The 19,480-nt window shown below is 45.3% G+C and overlaps 1 protein-coding gene across 3 annotated transcripts in view; it reads right to left on the reverse strand.

The window, feature by feature from the left end:
- Window positions 1–19,480, reverse strand: part of SPRED2 (sprouty related EVH1 domain containing 2) — a 65,646-nt gene that overhangs the window by 6,795 nt on the left and 39,371 nt on the right. For all 3 annotated transcript variants that reach the window (XM_037391874.1, XM_037391876.1, XM_037391875.1), the window contains one exon: window positions 16,856–16,920. In XM_037391874.1, coding sequence (XP_037247771.1) covers window positions 16,856–16,920 — 65 coding nt within the window. The remainder of the gene's footprint in view (window positions 1–16,855; window positions 16,921–19,480) is intronic.

Here is a 19,480-nt window from a genome sequence, read left to right on the forward strand (position 1 = left end):
AATTCACGTTGCCTCCTGGTTGGTGACACTAAAGGCAGCTGGTTGACAGTGTCTGCAGGGTTACCTTGCTGACCATCGGCTGGCATAAGCACTGTTACTTTCCGACAAGGTCCCTCACTGAAGCTTCGAACTTCTGTAGGAGAAAAAAGAGAAGGCTCTCGACACACAGGAATGAATGAAGACTGGGGAAAAAAAGGTAGAAAATACCTGCCTCCTCCCAAGCAGAAAGTCACCAACGAACCCCACAGGCTCCTCACCCGTGCTGGTGCGCATACTCATCAGTGATGTGAAGAGAGATGCGAACAACAAGATGACACAGTTTTCTGATGAAACTTAAGTCATTCAAGGGCATAAAAATGAAAGCTGACCCTGAAAACTTGCTTAAGAATCTCATAATGCCAAAAGACTGGATGTTAAAAAAAAATAGAATAAATACCCCTAAAATGCAAAGTGATGGAAACACCTTGATCTGACACACATACAATGATACACTCTGAGCCAGCTGTTGCGGTCCAGGGAAGAGTTCTTGGGATGAAATCAGACAGCCCTGTGACAGTGTCAGCTTGGTGGCTCAGCAACAGATTAAAAAAACCCCAAAGAAGCAGCAACAAAGATGATCATCAAGACACTGCATGTATGTGCTGTGCTTCCCCAGTCTGTCCATAGTTCTGGCCCACCCTCCACCCTGTGTCAGTAAGGGTATTTCCACCATTTCTGCCATGGTCAGGCCAACCGAGGACACGGGATGGCTTCACAACGCCTCCCTAAAAGCCTGGGTCTCTCCAGCCTGGAAAAGAGATAATGGAAGAGACCATGAAGATGGGAAGGGGAAGCCTACTGAATCACGAGTCCTATGGGAACGTGAGTAAGGAAGAGATTATTCTTCTAGTAACTTCAGAATAGAAGCCTGCGAGGCATTCACTGGAACAGGCTCTGATAAAGGTCTAACAGAAGGAGGTGCTTCTGACAGACCCCATAGTTAAAACGTGGTTCAAGACACCATACAGAAACCCTCAGAAGAAAATAAATGACTGAGGATCAAAGGTATGATGATGCTCGACCTTCAAAAGCATACTGTTCTCTCAGTGCTGCTCCACTGGGACTGAACTTGGATTTGGTGACTGGTGAAAAACAGGCATGTTCTCAAAGAAAAGGCACCCTCATATTCAGGCAAGTGCCACTACAAAAAATGATGGCAAAACTTTGTCAGAGATGGAAGCAGGGAACAACTTCTGTCTGCCCAGGATGAGACTGGGTCTTGGCTGGGATTTTCTACCACCAGCATAGCAGGAAAAATTCTGGGGAGGATGGTGAAGGGGGAAGATACGAGAGGTTTGCTGCAGGTCACATAAATACAAGACGCTCACCTACAGGAATACATCTAGAAAGGGCACAGTCTTCAGAGCCAGGCTATTTCACCGATGGGAAAAGATGTCACGAACCGGTGAGCCACCGGTCTATCAGAGAAACACTGTCTTCTTCTAAAGCCTCTTGAAACCAATCCAGCTCCAGTATTTGTTTTTGAGGGGAAACTATTGAAAACATGCCCAGTAGCCACATAAGAGAAATGAACCCAAAACTAAAGTTGTTGGAACAGGGAGCCTGGTAAGAAACTCTGTTTCAACATGCCCTCAAATGCTCAATTAGAGAAATTTGTGCCGCACATACTAAAGCTTTGCGATTGCTATGGCGGTCGCGAAGTCTTGTGGTTTCACTGCTCGGATAACAAAATCATTAATCATGACCATAATAGTAATTTTGTAAAACCCGTGCAAAATATTTCCTTTTGCAAGTGAGCTGTACATATCCGAGTGAGCACACGTACTGCATGCTTGATATGGCTGCTCTGAGAAACACCACCGGGATTCTACATGCAAATGATTGCACTGTGATAATTTTTTTTTACAAAAAGTGTCCTTGTTTCCCCCTCAGACTTTCAGAAGTGGCTCACTAAATTAAAAAACCCTAGCCATTATTAAAGAAGATTGTGTTAATCATTTACTGCAGTTTACTTCTCATTGAAATGGATTTGTTACACAAGGACAGCTGGCTAATCAGGTGCCTAAGTAAAACTCTGAGATAAGCATCTATCATAAAAAATGATGAGAAAAAGAAGCCTGAACTGTACTGATCACCTTGCCTCTAATGGCTTTACAGAATAGGTTCACCCCATGTGATGCAACACCCAAGGGTGACTACAAAAAAGAAGAAAGATTCATCTCAAAATTATGAAGCAATACAATCTGTGGCAGCTTGTCAGAAATTGGTTGCCAGAGGGAAATTACGGAGCTCTGTCACTTTTAACTTCCAGAAGCGCTCTCCGCCAGCTAAAGCATGCACAAGTTTGCTGTCAAAAATAATTGTGCGTCAAGCAAGACGAGATGGGTTTTTTTTTCTCCCTCTAGGATATTAACGGTTACATGAGGTGGACAGGACCAGGGGCAACAGAAGTATCATGATGTTCAACAAGCAGTTTTGCAAGTCATGGACCTAAAGGAGTCGAAAACCTGCGCCAGCCTGGCCTTTGCAAAGCACAAGCCCTCTACAAGCTGACATGCCATGCTCTGCTTTGCTCGTCTCCCACTGCCGTGCGAGCCCACTCACTGCAGCACCCATATCTGAGGGGGACTGGCAACGTGCAGAATGGAAATGCAAAACTTGGTGGGGGCTCAAGTCTCATCTTCACCAAGGCAGCCTCCTGCAGCTGCCAAAGCTCCTCGGAGTGCCTCCTGTGTTCACATTGGGAAGCCTGGACATGTTAAAGAGGAGCCCATTGCTATCTTGTCATCTGAAAAGACATCCCCACCGTCCCCAGGACAAGAAACCCAGCTCCCTCCCCAGTTCACAGCTTGAGGATGACCCCGGAAAGATGACAGCCAGCAAACTGCATCCTCGCCCCGGCTGCAGCCCACCCACCTCCAGCCAAGACCCATGTGGTGACTCCCCGCAGCAGCCGCAGCCCTTTGTTTGTGCGCTCTGCCCAGGTGCAATCCCTTGGGAGTCCCGGCACAAGCCAGCTCTTCTTTGCTTGGCCCTTTTCATTCGCTGGAATAGGGGAAAACACAGCTGTGCTATCAATACGGAAAGGAAAGATGATAAAGTCGGCGAAATGGTACAGTAAGCGAGCAATACTGAGCTAAGAGCTAATCATAAGTTTATCTGCAGAGCCTCTGCTGTTTATGAAGTTTACAAAAAGGAAGTCTGAGAGTTATTTCGGATGCATGGTGAAGAAACTTCCACCTTTCCAAAGAAATTAAGATAAAATATAGTTTCCCAGAACTCCCTCAGCTTAATCTTGCCAGAACAAGTCCTTCCTTTCTCCTCCTGCCTTTTTTTTTTTTTTTTTCAATTTATTTAAGCCTAAAGAGACATAGCATGTTTTAATTTCACAGAGAGGGGAACAGCAAAAATCCTAAATTTGTGTCTCAAAACACCTCCTTCTCCCTATTAAGGAAATTAGAGAAGGAAAGAGTTGACATTTTCCATCCACCTCTAAGTGTGCCCCGTATTCTCAGAGCAGCCCACTTCAAAGGGGGCTTAGATAATCCAAGTCTTAAGAAAAAGGTTCAGTGTGAAAAATCTTTTGAGACTCCTGTCTCCTGAGCAGAAGCTTTTAATTTGTCACGGCAAGATAAAGCCACAGAAGAAAATGCTTTTGTCAAATTTCTGTTTGTTTCCTATCACTGAAGACAAGACAGAAATTGTATTGAAGAAAATTGCTCCCATACAGTTTTGAAACGTTTTGACACTCTCATCCACTGAGGACCGCTGGAATCTAGTTCTATTGCCTAGCAAAGAGTCTGAAGGAAAAGCTTCATGTTAGATCATATTCCAGTACAGTTCAGAGACAAACTGGCTGTACACAACCATTACAATAAGCATGGATTCAAGATTTTTCTGAAACCAGCACAGGACTATGACTTCTCAAATGTCTGGACTGTTTCCTCATCACCACTCACACAAATACCAACCTGAAGTGCAGAAAGCTAGCTAGTTTTACTGCTACCTTTTCTGTTTTTATTTTTGAGTTTTGTGGTTATAGCTCTTAGTGCCAGTGGCTGTGCTGTCTGAAGTCAGCAAAGCTTCAGGAACGTTTACAAGGATTCAGTGCGCAAGATCATCTCCGTTAAGCTAACGCTAAGCCCAATTCTGGCATCATCACTCAGTTCTGCATGGAGCACAGATGTGGCCTAACGGCTCGCTTCAAGGAGTAAAAAGAATATATGAGAATCAGACACGGTTAAGTGATACAGCAAATACTCAGATGTGGTAAGGGGGAAACCTCCGTGACATTTTCCTGTTTCACTACTGGTTGGTAATACAAGGAGTCAGACACATCACTGCAAAAGCTGGCATTTGAACAGATGCCCAGAGAAATGCCCGCAAAAGCCAGAGGAGGACTGAAGTAAAACAGTACCCCATTTTGCTCAGGCTCGGCCCACGACCAGAGGCTGTGAGTGGTTCCACAAAACATTTCCTTCCCATATGATACCCCTCGCCTTGTCCTTACTACACCACTGGGCTAGCGCACTGCTTCAATGGAAGAAAAAGTCTTTGCATCAGATACTTAGAAGGGAAACCCAGAATGTTGGAAGGGGGAAAAAAAGCCCCAGTTCCCAGGGGGGCTGCTCCCCAGGCAGCACAGCAATCCCATGGCACAGTGGCAAGAGTGGGATGGCTCTGCCTACCCACGAGGCGCTCGTGTCCTTGTCCATCTGGAGAGACTCTCCTTACCAGGACTCCTACATATCCTTCTTCATTCCTGTAACAACTCCTTGCTGTGGCCTGACAGGATTTCTCCATGTTGAGATGAGCTACATCACTTCAGCAGGATCTTTGTACCTAAGCTCGGGAACTGTTTAAACCAACCAATTGCTTAAAACCATCTAGGGCCAGAGGCAGACTTCTCCTGTCTGCATAAAGGGCTCCGTTAATCTGTTTATGCCTTGGAAATGACATCTTGATGCGGACTGCAGCACAGTCGGCATGATCAGCTGCCCAGTATTTGTGTTAGTAGCAAAGTCTCCCTCTTCTAACAGGTCATATTAGCCACATTACCCCAGCTGTCCTCTGCTAAGGCCAGGAGAGATGGGCACTGAGGTCAGTACCGCTGTGGGGAGGTGACGGTCCCTGCTTCTCCCTCCCACCACTCTCATCACCTGCTCCGTGTTCATGCTTGGGTGGAAAACCACAGGAACACAGCCCAAAAAATCATTTTCGGTCTCAGCTCCCTGACCCCAGCTGACCACCTGCAGAGGTTTGTGCCCTGATGGCACAGGAGGGTCTCCAGGCAAAGCAGGGGGCACAGACAGGTGGTCTGGAGAGGGAGGTGGGTGCCAGCTCCTCTTTAAAGTCATCCACCTTTGACCTGCTTGCCATCAGCATAGCTGCAATTAATTTGGAAAGTGCCAGCTCCTAATTTTGAGGTGCTAACAGGGAACTTAGCACATCCAACGCTGCTGAAGAACTTTTAGAAGACGGGCAAGGATGCTAGGAGATAAAGGAGTGAAGCTCAGCCAGGGGGTGTTAAACACTGGACGTGCACAGGGGATGGCTGCGCTGCTGCTGAGCACAGCCGGGAACAGATGGCTCCACATAACTCACCACTGAATCTCAACTCTTCTACACAGAAAATTTCCAAGGCAGGAGGAAGAAAATAAGATTGAGGGGGAAGAAAAATACTAATGAAAGTTAGATTAGCTAAACTAAAAGAACTGGTGCACCTAATCCATCACGTCTGTCTTTGCTATGTACAAATCCAACACTTCAGCCTTTAAATTCAGCAGCACGCTCCTCCTCTATGATATACCAGGTTACAAACAGAGGGGATAAAAACCCAGTTAAATGCAAACTTCCCACAGCACACTGATATGGTATTTTAAGAAGCCAGTTAGGGGTCATTTATTCACACAGTTATGAGCATCCACGTTATTTTAGCTGGAATTCACCACCAAAATAGAATCCAACAGCTGATGCAAACTTTTAAAATACCCTCTTCACATGCAATGCAAATATGTCAGGCTCCGCTTAAAAATGCAATGGTACTTTTTACTTCTGCCTTTCCTTCGCCTTTTGCAGACACAACCAGAGACAGATGAACTGCTTCCTATAATTGCTTCTGATTTAATTTTCATAAAAAATTTGCAAGATACAGGGCGAGCAGACCCTTGGCAAAACACATTAGGCAGGTGAGGGAAGGAAACAGGACTATTTAGATGCAGTTGTTTATAACGCATTTCTGTACCGGGCAGAGGTCCATTTCGAGCTCCCTGGACTCTTGTATTCTGTTGTTCATCCTCAGTCACCACCAAGCACATGCCTCGGGGCAGAGGGAACACCATCCCGCAGTATTTTGTCAGTCAGAAGGTTGTATGGTGAGATTTTCGGGTTTTTTTTTTTCTTTTTCTTATTAAAGGGCTGAAAGTGGGAGCCTGCCACTTTAAAGGAAAATTATTCTTGAAGCTTCATGTAAAAGTACATTTCATTGTTTAGCTTTACCAAACTCCTCCTTTTCCTTTCCAAACTCTCCAAAAAAAGAAACCCCAAACAAAACAACACATTTGAGTGGATGCAAACAAATTATGGTTAGACTATCAAAACTCGGGTGTACACTTCAAGTGGCCTGAACTCTGTTTTATTATGGATTTTTTTTTCCCCCCATTTCTTTTCTACCTGTTATATGAGACAACAGATTCAAAACAGACTTGCAAGCGCTTAAACAGCACGTGGAAATTACAGGCTCCCTCATGAAGGGCAGGGCAACACAGTCATTTGCCCCATGGTTCCAACTCAGCCCCCTTCCCACCACTGCCAAGAAGGATGCTCCAGCTCAGCACCAGGAGCCAAATGCTTTCCCCTGCCTCTAAAATACAGGGAGAGGCTGGGATGCCAGGGCTGAGCGGGGCTGTGCCTGCTTGCTGCTCCAGAGCCGCATCCCTCCGGCCCCACCAGCACTGCTGGGTTACGTGCTGGCTGTCGATCCCCTAATTCATTCTGCCACGGTATGGGAAGCGGTCAATCATTGCCATGTCCCCTGTCCAAGGCTGCCTCTTTCCAACAGCGTTTACACTCTGCATGGCATCTGCTCTGCCCGTCACCTTCGGAGGTGGCATCCAGGACTGAGCGAGACACCCCAAATGCAGCCAGCATCCCTGGTGCCCTCTCATGTGAGCGCTCCGGGACGAATGCAGCAGCTGCAGAGCCTGCAGCGTACACATATAGCTGCTCACTGAAAGCAGCTTCCTTGGGTTGCATATCACAATAATGGAAAAGGCCATTTTCTGCCTTTGTGAAACTTTCAAGCACCCCGTGGCCAAAAGAAAGGACTATACACTGCAAGGGCTAACCGCATAATCCAGATTAAAGAAGGAACCTAATGGAAAGCTACAGTAATATCAACTATGTGTTTTCAAGGTAAAAGTGTAACATTTGGCCCTAACACAATGCCACTGACATTGCCTCAGCTATCCTGTCATCTCCTTCTTGTCTCAATCGAAAGCTGAATTTTGTGGTAGCAACATGAAGGAGGAAAATGCCATAAATACTAAGCCCGGCTCAGCCACGAGTACACGAACCGCCGTATCCGTACCACTGGCACAAGCACAGCAGAAGCCTGCGCAAAGCCGCCTTGCAGAAGGCAGTGTTATCCACGGCCAGGGGGTATGCAATGAATTTCGGGTGGCACGATGAACATCAGCGGGGTGGTGGAGGCTTTTTGCTGCCTGCTTAGCTGATCACTCTTACGGTTTCCCTTGAGCCAGCACTTCTGCTTCTCCAGCCCTACGAGCTGGCTTGAGGAGCTAAACCACCGGAAAAGTATTCACTTTCTTTTATAGGGCTTGGTTTTGGTTCACTTCCCCAGGCTGGCTCAGTGCGGGGTCAGCCGTGCTGGTAAAAGGGGGACGGCAGGAGCCCCTCTTTGCTCCACTGGCTCTCAGCGGTGCTGTGGCTAAAAGATGCATCAGTCAAGTTGCATCCCTCAGCTGTGGTTTCATACACAGCACTAAAATAACCCCTGCAACCCCGTTCCTGCTCCCCGACACCAGCTCCGCTCTTGGCACGGCTGTGCTGCAAAAGCAAGGTGGGGGGAACTGAGCTGGCTGGAAAATAACTTGCTTTTCTCAGGCGTCTTGCCTCAAATCTGGTCCCCCTTACATAATGCTGAAGAAATGCCCGGGGAACCACAGCTCAACAAAAAAGCGTGGCCAAAACAAGAAGGCCACAAACCCGGAGTACAAAACTCTGTTGACAAGCCGAGGTAGGCAAAACCGCTGCGCTGCAAACAGGGGAAAGACCAGCTGTACTTGCAAATGCTCCTCCTGGCTGAGGGCAGGGGATGGGAGCCACGCAAGGGAAAAAGCAAGGGCCACGGTGGCTCTTTTGGGGAGGAACAGCAAAGCCCACCCTCAGCGAGGGGTCCCTGCCATGGCTTTGTTGGCAGCCAGCAATTCCGGCTCCGCTTGTAGGTGCTCACCCCTCTGCATCCCCCCTTTATCTGGGCTGCTGCTATCGCCGGCAGGGCCATGCATGAAGTCCAACTAGTAAGCCGATCCAGGTTAAAAAACAATCCTCTAAAAAAAAAAAAAGAATAAAAAAAAGAAAAAAATCTTTTCCCCCTGCATTTTACTGTAGGTTAAGAAAGGGCAATTTCATCTTGGCTACGTTTTGTTTCTGACACATTTGTGCCTTAAGCACACAAATGCACTAAAGTGTTCAGCTCCAGATGAATTAAAAGGGAACACGCTCATAAACAGCTTCGCACTTTAACTCATCACACAGTTTAACTACATTACTACACAGGCAAATTATTTCTTCAAAAGACAAGCATGCAGCTAGCTGATTGCAAGTGTGAAATGGTGCTACGACGCACTCGGGTAACAAATTCATCAGCGAGAAACTGCAGCTAGGGATGCACCAGTCAATTCACCCTTGGACGAGGAACTCTACAGGCAGGTTTGCTGGTGACCCTTCTCGTGCCGAAGCCTCAGGTGACTGCATATTACAAGGAAACAAGCTTTCTGTAATCTGAGGATTACTTAAATGAATGCATGTCTGGTTATACATAACAAATAATTAAATGGAGTATAAACCAGAAAGAGTTAGCACACTAAAATATGCCACATCATCACTTAAGCACAGGGAAAGGGGAAAGTGGGTGTTAAAAAGAGAAAGAAACAAAAAACCTGACCTAAATCTCTTTGAACTGCTGGAGCAAACTGAACAAAACCCCATACTTAACTGGTGCACAAACTACAACATTTACAAGTTCTGGCAAGATATAGCTATAAGGAAACTTCCATCACAGCAGAAGATCAAATTTCAGTTTCCTGCAGGATATATCCCAATCCCAGCGCAGGACCAACTGTGTTTGCATGTGGGAATGGTACAGAGCCAGAAAATACACTGCAAAAACGGTCTTGAGAGGAAGAATTGTGACAAGAGAAATTGCCTACCCTCAGCAAAGTAGCTCAACACATCCAAGTCGCTGCTATAATTAGCTCCATAAAAACTACACGACAGCGAGACTTGGAATATCTGACAGCAAGACCGGTATTTTCTGCTTAATAATTAGTTACCGAATAAGAGACGCCCCTCGCCTTGTCTTCACGCAGACACCCCAAACACCCCAAGCTCTCAGCAGGGCTGATATTTGCAAGAAAGAATCGCTGCTCATTTTTTGGGCTGCTGAAATTGGGGCTGCTCATGTCAGGGGGAAAAAAAATCCACATCCTTTCTTACGGGTCTAGTTTTGTGCCAGCGAACACCTTTCTGCCTCCTCCACAAAGTGCCTGCCCGTGACTGACCAGATTTCGGACCGCGTTCGCATCATCTCCCCGCCGGCGTGGCTGCGAGTGCCGGACCTTTGGGAAGCGCTGCAATACCAGTTGGCTGATCCTGTCCTTGCTGGGGACCTGGGAGTTTCAAGACTGTGTGTGGTAAAACAACCAGACTGATAGTTTGGGTTTGGGGGTGGGGGGGAAGCGTTATACTGTTTGAAAGCTTTAAACTGAAACAGTGCCAAAGAACTGAAGGTCAGTGCATTTGGGAGTTGCGTTAAACTGCGTACTCCTTATCTGCAACAAGAAAACCTTGCTTTGCCCATCAGAGGTTGACCCGAAAGCAAAAAAAATAGTATGATAAATACAATAAAGCAATACAGAAATTGTGCAAGACCTCTGCTTCCTCCTCGTTCCTTCTAACGACAGCAAATAAAGCTTCAAATCTACCCCACGGTTCTCTCCCCTACCAGTTTCCCCTCACTTATCACTTCAGTACAGCTCACGAATCTGTTATATACACAAGAATAAACAGATTATATGTTCTGTGTACCTCTGCACCACAGCAATTTTCCTATTTCCTTCTGTCCAGATGACAGGCTGCAAGTAAGCAAGGACAATCTATAGGCTGAAGACGACGTTAATTGCCCCTACAGTTTTGAAAGACTTAAAGAATTAAGAGCAGCTGCCATCCCATATGACAGCAGCGATATCTCTGTCTCGGTGACAATCATAGTAAATTATTATTGAGTATAGCTTGCTTGTACCGGTAGAAAGAGTAAGAAAATAAACGGGTTAATTTCCAGCATCACTTAAAAGAAACAGGAGGTCCTGAAGGAAAGGGAGAAACACAACGCTGTAACAAAAAAAAACAAAACAAAAAACCACCCTGAAAGCCAGAGAAAAACTTTCCACTTGACTTTCCCTACTGAAAAAAATCTCTTTGAGCACTGGTATCCATTCCCATTGAGCAACGTGAATCTGTTGCGGGCAAAGTTAACCTGCAGAAAGGCAGGGGGTGGGGGGAAGGAACACAGAGAAGCTGGCCTTAAAATAGCTGCACATTCAGGACCTTTTCACTGTTTTAGCAGTATCTCTCCTGCCTCCCAACCCCTGGCATAAAAGCAGGCAGAATTCCCCTGATGCACCCCGGTATTAATGGGAGGAAGAAAATAAACCAATTAAACTCCAGCTAAACCAATGACTTCAGACGCCGGGACTACCCTGGAAGTCAGTCTGCTGGAACAAAGCGAGGCAGATTTCACGGCACTGAAGTGTGAAGAGCGAAAGCCGTGTTCAGACATGACAAGCGATTGCTAAGCTGGCGTTGCACTGACTGTTCAAGTGTAGGGTGTGGATGCCCAGAGCACTGCGTACATACAACTTGAGAGACCCAATTATGAAAAAATAGGAATAAATCTTAGTCCGGTTCATTGCTGAAAGCCAGGAAAGGCTGAAAGGCATGGGTTTTTGGTTGGTTTTTGGTGGTTTTGTTTTTTGAAGGAGGGATTTGAGCCTGCTGGTTTCTGCGTGTGAATTTCTCTCTTCTTGGCAAGTACTTTTTTTCCTTTTAAAATCTGAATTAGAATAGCTGTGGTTTACAATGCAAGCCCAAAATCCAGACATCAGAGGATGTGGCTAGCAACAATGAACCCTTTGGCTGTACATGCACAGCACAGCTGGCTGCTGAGCAGGAAGAATAACATAGGTATGGCCATCTAGTCCTACTGCTGGGACAATCCCCTCATCGCCTCCCTCAGCCTCACCGAGCAAACAAGGTGGATGTGCTCGTGGTGACAACCTACCACCCCCATACAGAGAGCTCTGCTCCTCCAAAAGGCATTTTTCCTTTGTTACTCTAGCTTAGCCTTAAGAAAAAGGAAATTGCAGGCTCCTGCGGCTCCTCAATCCCCGAGTGCAACTCATGAAAAAAAATAAATCTTGCAACTCAGTGCTTCCCTCCTCTCAGCAACATCGTTTGCCACGGAGGGGCGGGACGAGAAATGCTCCAGCATCATACAGAACTTACAAATATATTCCAAAGTAATTGGACTGGGTTTCTACACGTCTACTTTAAAGAAAAAGAGCTACAGTTGTTCTTTAAAAGAACCATCTGAACGTGAAACAACCAAGCCAGCAAGAAAAATTAGATTTAGTGTTTATCTAACTAACATAAATCTTATAAATTTTAATAGCGGGGCTGTAACACGCTTGAGGCCCACATGGGAGATGAAAGTAGGGAAAAGGTTTCATGGAAAGACAGCAGGGAGAAATCTGTTTTTTTAATTAGGAAACCAGAAGAGATGCAATGAGAACTGTAACATTAACATCTGCCACGATCCTCACCGCTACGGTGGCGAATGGGTAATTGCGTCTGTCCCTCAAATGCCTGTCAGCAACATCCATGCCACATGCAAACTTCCTAACTCAAACATCCCTGAGCACAGGGGCTCACGTTCATGCCGAGAAAAAGGCACGAGGGGCGCAGGATCGCTCCAAACATGCAACTTCATGGTGAAAATCTAAGTCTGAAGACTTCTGTGGGAAGCCCAAGAAGAAAAGTGGTGGCAGCAAGATCTATCCACATCACCTTAGTGAAGCAGGAGAACATTTTCCCCATTTGTAGTTGGGGAACGAAGGTAAGCAAGCTTTTAGCCAGAAGTCAGCAAAAGAAGCAATGGATCGAGGGCAGGCATCTTTAAATGCCCCCCTGTAGCCCAGCCATGCATCTCTGGATCACGCCTGCTCTACCTGCAAAATTCTGCAAGTCTCGTTTTGAACAACACAAGGATTTAAAAAAAAAAATTATTATCGATGACATGAAATGCCTATGATCGCAACATGCACATCAAAACTAGCATGGCTGAGTTTTGTTGTTTTCTCCTATATATCCCTGTTAATCCAGAAGGGGACTGCAGTAATTTTTAGGTTCACAAACCAGAGCCGACACGGGAGCTGTTGCTCCTCCTGCCAGTGGGTGTCTTTTCTTCAGCGCTAAAGCAGGCACAAGGCTGTGGATTTATCCGAAAAACACATGAGCAGCATTTCAGCTGAGCTGGTCATAAGGTTTCGGAACAAACACCTCTGCTTTTTCAGATGGTTTGCTAAAAGAGACCATTTCAGGCACTCTGCAGACTCTGGAAGACATTGACCTTTCTCTCCTTGGACTGAATTCACATTTTTCACTTCATGGTCAGTGGGATTATTATCTGTAATTGAAAGTAGAAGTGTAGATTAAGGAAAAGATTTTGCACAAGCTTGATTATATGGCGAATCCTGCGGCTGAGGAACTGCAGAATATATTCAGTCCTTATTAAAGGTTATTTCTGAGATGACTGTTAATTAAAGAAGGCTGAAGATGCAGGCTAGATGGATGAAGACAAACAGAACAATCTCAGACCATCGCAATGACAATGTTTCCCCCAACGGAGACAGAACGGATGGCTAGTCTTACTCAGATTGCATCTCTTGAGAGGACGATTTATAATGTACAAGACCGGAGAAATTTATTTGCTAACATATGGAAAACATTTATGGGCCCTACTGAGGATCTGGAATTAAAGAAACACAACTACATATTGTTAAAACTTCTAAATGGAGATTTCATTTTAGAAATAAGCATTTTCCCCGTCAAGTCGGTGGCAGTTATTTCTATATACTTTTGCTTTCTGCCCTGTCAGGTATAAACTTCAGAACAGAGGTTTGTATCGATTCAGCTAGTTGCTGTAGGCCTAATCCACAGGAACATTATTAGATGGCAAAGTCCTGTTTTTAATGATATAACCCCTGCTTCAGAACCATGGATGAGCAGCATACACCGCAGGGATGGGGGCAAGGTACTGCTGCCCAGGTTCTTGTCTTGGCACTGCAAACTGCAGTGATGGGAGGAGATAAGGCTACTGGTACCCGTGATGTTTCCCAAGCAAATGCTTACAGCACCACAGCTGCAGATAATTCAAACTCAAAACCAAAAAAAACCCCACCTTCTGGTACAAGAAAACGATCCTCCATTAAGCCACACAAGATCATAGCCTGAGGGAGAGCTCTACCTCTGGGGCAAACCTTCTCTTCCCCATGAAAATAACTTGCTGGATGCCCGGAAGGGTTGCGTGCTGGCTGACGAATAAACGAAATGAATGATGTACGAGTCGCACGCACAAAAAACATGCACAGAGTCATCATCCCACAAAGTGGTACTGAAGCTAACTGGATCAGGAACAGTATAAAATAAAAGCCCTGTGTCAATCACCATCCAGCAGCCGAATCAGGGGCAGTGCTTATATATATATATGTAAGGAAGGTGGCTGTTTTAAAGCTGGTACCATTACACCGGTGCAGACATCAGTGCTGCCGTGCAGGACAAAGCTGGGCTGGCCGCCTGCAGAGGAGTGTAAGAAATGTCAAGTTTTGGACCACTGTGGTTAAACAGATTGAAACATCTTGAAGGAGAGGCAGGACCTCGGGCCAAATATTTGAGGCAGCAGCGTAGCAGCAATGGCTGGGATTTTCAGAGACGGGTAAATGACTGATTAAATGACTCAATCATGCAGATGCTTTTGAAAATTCTGCCGCACGCAGTTAAGTTTATTCATGCATGTGTGGGAGAGGGGGAGGACTGTGAAGATTTTAATAACTACCTTAGGAAATAAAAAAGAACAAATGTACTTTCTCTTTAAAACAGAGCAAAAAAAACCCAAACCCCAAAAAATCCACTGCTGTGGCTGGGGGAATGAGTTTACAGGAAAGCTATAAAGAAGATTTGTGTGCAAGAATGACCAAATGAACTATGATATCCAAGTCAAAAAGAAGCGCAAAGAAAGAATGAAACAGAAGGGTAAAAATAAAACACATCACAGCCCTATCGATTTCTTCCAGACTCAAACCCCTCCACACTTCAGTATGTTATTTCTGGCTTATGCAGACTCCATATTCCACTGTCACCTACCAGGATAAATGGGAAGCTGAGAGCTTAAGGACCGCAGGAAAAGGAGAGACTTCATCCCGGGAGAGCAAGAAATATTGGGGAAAAAGATGCTCCTAAAGCCTTATTTTTGGAGTATGACAACACGCCTGCCCTGATGTGACAACCTCACCAGCCACCACGTGAGCTACCACCATCGGTGAGGTCCCTCTCATGCTCCAGAGACCACGAAACATGTGGAGAGAGCTGCCAGGCAGGGCACAGCTCGAGGTGAGAACATCCCTGTGGAACCCAACAAGATGGCAACTGCTGCTGAGGTCTCCCTCCTTGTTAATGCTATTGAGCAGCTTGTTCCTCCTTCTCCGCCAAGCATCCTACCCCATAAATATCTGCACCATGGGGGGTTATCTGTCACCTCCCTGGGGTCAAGTAGGGGGGAAATCTCTCACAGTTTTGGCTCCTCACTTTGAATGCAGGAGTCTGAGTGATTTCAATGCAGCTGGAGCACCGCTGATCCAACTTTCCCAATGTAAAGCAACACCTACTTAAAGGCAACAATTTCTTCCTCCCGGTAAAAAACACCCTACGAGTTTAAAAATCAACACTCAACCACAAGAATGAGCTTGTGGAGAAATCCAAGAGCACTCCCAGGTGCCTAAACGTCAGCTGGCTGGATTTTAGTAAAAATATCCTTTCCTATTTCCACAGGCTACTTTGCTCTGCTTTTACACTGAGTAATTCCATGTCTAACCCGGCCAGAGCTGGCACACATCTGCCCAAGGCACATTTCGACTGTCATCCCCTTTCCGACGAGCGCAGAAGAGCCGCACGCACGTCCAGCACACCCATCCACCCCAGCAGAGCACAGCCTACCCAGTGAAGAAAACAGCACAAATCCGTAAACTGCTCCAGCTCCAGCGGTGCCTCCCCCCAGTCCATCCCATCCCAGCGCCTATAAATCACTTCTGGCAGGTAGTTGGGAAGCAGCTGCTAATGACAGTTTTGCTGCGGAGCGCAGGAAGTCACCTTTTAACCCTGCCTGCTGTTGTTTGTCTCCCAGAACCATGACAAAAGGACAGATGCAGTCGACATGCCAGCCGTTGGGAGGATCCGGTCACAACGCAGCAGGGAACCTGCCCTGGTCCCACACCATCACCCTCAAAAAAACACCTTTCAGCTTCGGCTGCTTCCTGGTGCATCAAACAGCTTGATGCCTGTCCTCGGTTTTTCCTTGTTTGCCCTGAAGATGCAGGAAAGCATCCCAAAGACGACTTTGAGTTTGCTGCTGCTGCGCTGAGGACATCCCACCTTCCACCCTCCTGCCAGCCGGTCCCCACCAGTGCCACAGGACAAGGAGGGAGTCTGTAACACAACTAACGCACGCACGCATGTGTGTGGGGGGGTTGCAATAAATTTAGGAAGACAAAATATTCGCTGTGAGCACCTTGTTTTCAGCCCATGGAATACCCATGGTTGGACTGCCATTTTATTTCACATTTCTTTATTCCTCCACGCCTTTAAAGTGTCCAAGCATAGTGGGGACAGTAGCTGCCTCTGTTTCAGGAAAGCTCCAAAATACATTTTAGACATTACCACAGATTAAATACAAGCAACTCCTATTTTTTATTTATTATTTACTCCAAGTCACCACTGGGTAGGCAGACAGCATGCTACTGTGCCTTCCCCCAGCTGAAAGACACTTGTTTGAACTTTCTATGTTCATGCACAGGTGAAACACCTTTAAATTTGGCTTTTGTTAACAACTGCAATTCAAAATCTTATTTCCTTGAGTAAGTACCCGAGCAGCAGCCATCTACTTGAGTTTGTGGGATGCTTCTCAAGGACAGAGAGAGAGGTATTAGGCTGTGTGCACCACTCAGATTAAGCCATAGGAAATTTGAGAGTGATTATTTCCTCACTTCTAGCCCTGACAACATCTGCTCTGCCACGCTTTTCACGTGGCGATGGGAGGCCAACAGAAACCCAACGCTTTACGTTCCGTAGAGGACATACTTCCATCAAACTAAACACACCCAGTGGCCAAACACTGGGATGACTGCTGGAAGCCGACCCTGAGGCATAAAAAGAAACCCCCTTTCCAACCTGACCATGTAAACCAGAGCATAAAGGAGAATGACCTCAGGTGACATGTACTTACAGTGAAGACATCATCGTCGCCCACCTCAGCCTCGTTGTGAAGCGTTGACGAGGAAGTCGTAGATCCTAGAAAACAAACAAAACACAAACCCACAGCATTTTAAATTCACATTTCTATGTAATTCTTTTTTTTTTTTTTTTTTTTTTTTTAATTAAGCCCATAATCATTTGGATTCTCCCAAGTTTTTCTGTTGTAGATGTGTACAACAGTGGCTTAAATTACGGAAGAAAACCTCATCTACATGTAAGCTGGGTTGGAAAGGTAAAATCTGAAAGTGTTTCTTGACGTGCAACTGCATGGCTGCCAATGCTAATTAACTATGTTAAAAATAGCAGTTAACATTTCCAATCACAGAAGACTTTCGTTTCTGAAGAATGGTAAAGCTACGTACTAATCAGCGCTTGAGGCTAGATCCTCAGCTGTCGAGAGACCATATAGGAGTTATTCGTCATATATTACCTAAACCTGGTGGAAAAAATGGCTTAAAAATAAAAAATAAACCTCACTTTGACAATGAAGAGTTAGATCTGGGTTTTTTTCTTCTTCTAATTCTGCAAGTTGTTACATATTGTGAATGTCTTCCCTGTTACCACCTATTTCTCAGAGAACCACCTCGCCTCATGCAAGCAAAGTATTTGGAAGGAGCTGAAATGTGTAAACCCATTTTTTTAAATGCACATACTGGGGTACAGTTCTCATGTCTCATTAATTGCATGGCAACTGTTAAAAAAAGTCGGAAATCATATTAAACAAACCTTCTTCCAACCTCTTTCCCCACCCTGCGGGTGTCCCCCTCCGGAGCTGCCTGTTGTTACCCTGAATTACAGCCACATCACATCCCTAACTAAAACAACTGAATTGTTTGTACCACCTCCATCCTGGAAATTTTTTTAAATAACATGCTTTATATAACGCTATCTGCACCAGTCCTGGCTGCTCTCAGTTGCATCATCATGAAGATGTGCAGAGCTAAGTGTGAAAGCCCACTTAAAACACTAAGTAACGTGCAAACGTTCGTGCCATTTGCTACATTAACCTTAAAAGTAAAAAATCCAGACGCTCTAGAGAGCTGCATAGGATTCCTGTAGTTGCGCACAAAGCTTCTACACTTCTGATGCTACAGGGAACAAACCAGTGGTTAGACATTAATAATAAAGCGGCAGTTTCACGAAGTTTTGAACGTGTGTAGTTTGTCGTGCTGAGTATTACCTGCTCAACCTGCTCAGCCACGTGAACAACAAAAGAACGATAAATGAAAGCCACGGCCGATGCTGTGTGCTCCCCAGCCGGTGCTGGTTTTCATTCAGAAAGCCTTACTTGGATGTTAAGGAGGAACACATTCATAAGGAGCAGTCTGTGCTCTTAATGGGATAAATATAGATTTGCTGATTTTGAAGTATCTGAGATCCAGCAGGACTTGATTTTAAATACCTCTACTGTAAAAATGGGTCAGAAAGAGCAGAACAGGAGTTGCTGCGTACCAGGCATCTCCAAAATAAGACTCGATACAGCTGAGTTATCATCTTTTTGGAACTTTGCACAATCCCATGCCACTTACATAAAACACCACGTTTATGACTCAAAATGCTTCCATTTTAGCTAGTGAGAAGAGAGCACGAGGCCTAGCTGTGACTCCTTCACGTTAATGGCACAGGAAAAAGCAAATGAGTAACTGGTTGAGAGGATCCTTCCCTCTAACTAGTGAGATATTTACCAGGGAAGAGCCCTGAGGGATTAATTCTCTCCCAGTATCTACCATTTCCATGTTAAAGCAAGGACAGGGCATCCAGAATGTTAAGCTGTCTTATGGAGCTGATGTCCTCAAAAAGTATCCACATCTGTGTACGCATTTGAGCTAGAATCCTCAAAAAATAATACCATCTGTATATAAAAATATCCCGGTCACACCAGGTGGAACGAGAAAGGCTTTGGATCACTAGGTCTCTAAATAAAGTGGCATGGTTAAAAATAAAAAAGAAAAAAAAGAAAAAAAAAAATCGAGCAAAACCCCTATGAAGAATCAAATTTCATTAAAATAAAAGTACTATTGAATTATAGCTGTATTATGATTGCTTGATTGCAGTGAAATGTGAAAAGGAGAAATTTATGACAACTTCAAAGCACAGGCAATTCAAATGCATTTTTTACAGAACTAAAAAAAAAAACCCCAAAACACAACAAAGTCTTCAAGAACTACCATTCAACTAAGACGATGCAGACAAAACTAATTACTGAAAAAAAACCCCAAATACAAAACAAAGTTTTATTCAACTCCAGGCAGGGAATTCATACTATGATTTAACAAAGACTCGGTAAGATGAGATGCGGCTGCATATAAAGAGGAGCCGGGGCTGTCTGAGTTGCTATCGCTGGCATGAAACCCAAGCCTATCAAATAAAGGCAGTAATAACAGACTTGATGATAATTAAGGGGGGGGGAAACCTGGACAGACCAAGCCAGATAGGACTGGAAAACACCTGGACTGAAATCCCTTCCCTCCTTAAGGGATGAGAAAACTCAAGTTCTTAAAAGCTGGGGCTTGCTCAGCGCAGGCGTAAGCGCCCAGCTACACCTGCACATGAGCAAAAGAGATGTCCAAGCCCAAGAACTGACGTTAAACCCGTC

Source organism: Falco rusticolus, chromosome 6 (genome assembly GCF_015220075.1).
Source record: "Falco rusticolus isolate bFalRus1 chromosome 6, bFalRus1.pri, whole genome shotgun sequence".
In the NCBI taxonomy this organism is placed as follows: Eukaryota; Metazoa; Chordata; class Aves; order Falconiformes; family Falconidae; genus Falco; species Falco rusticolus.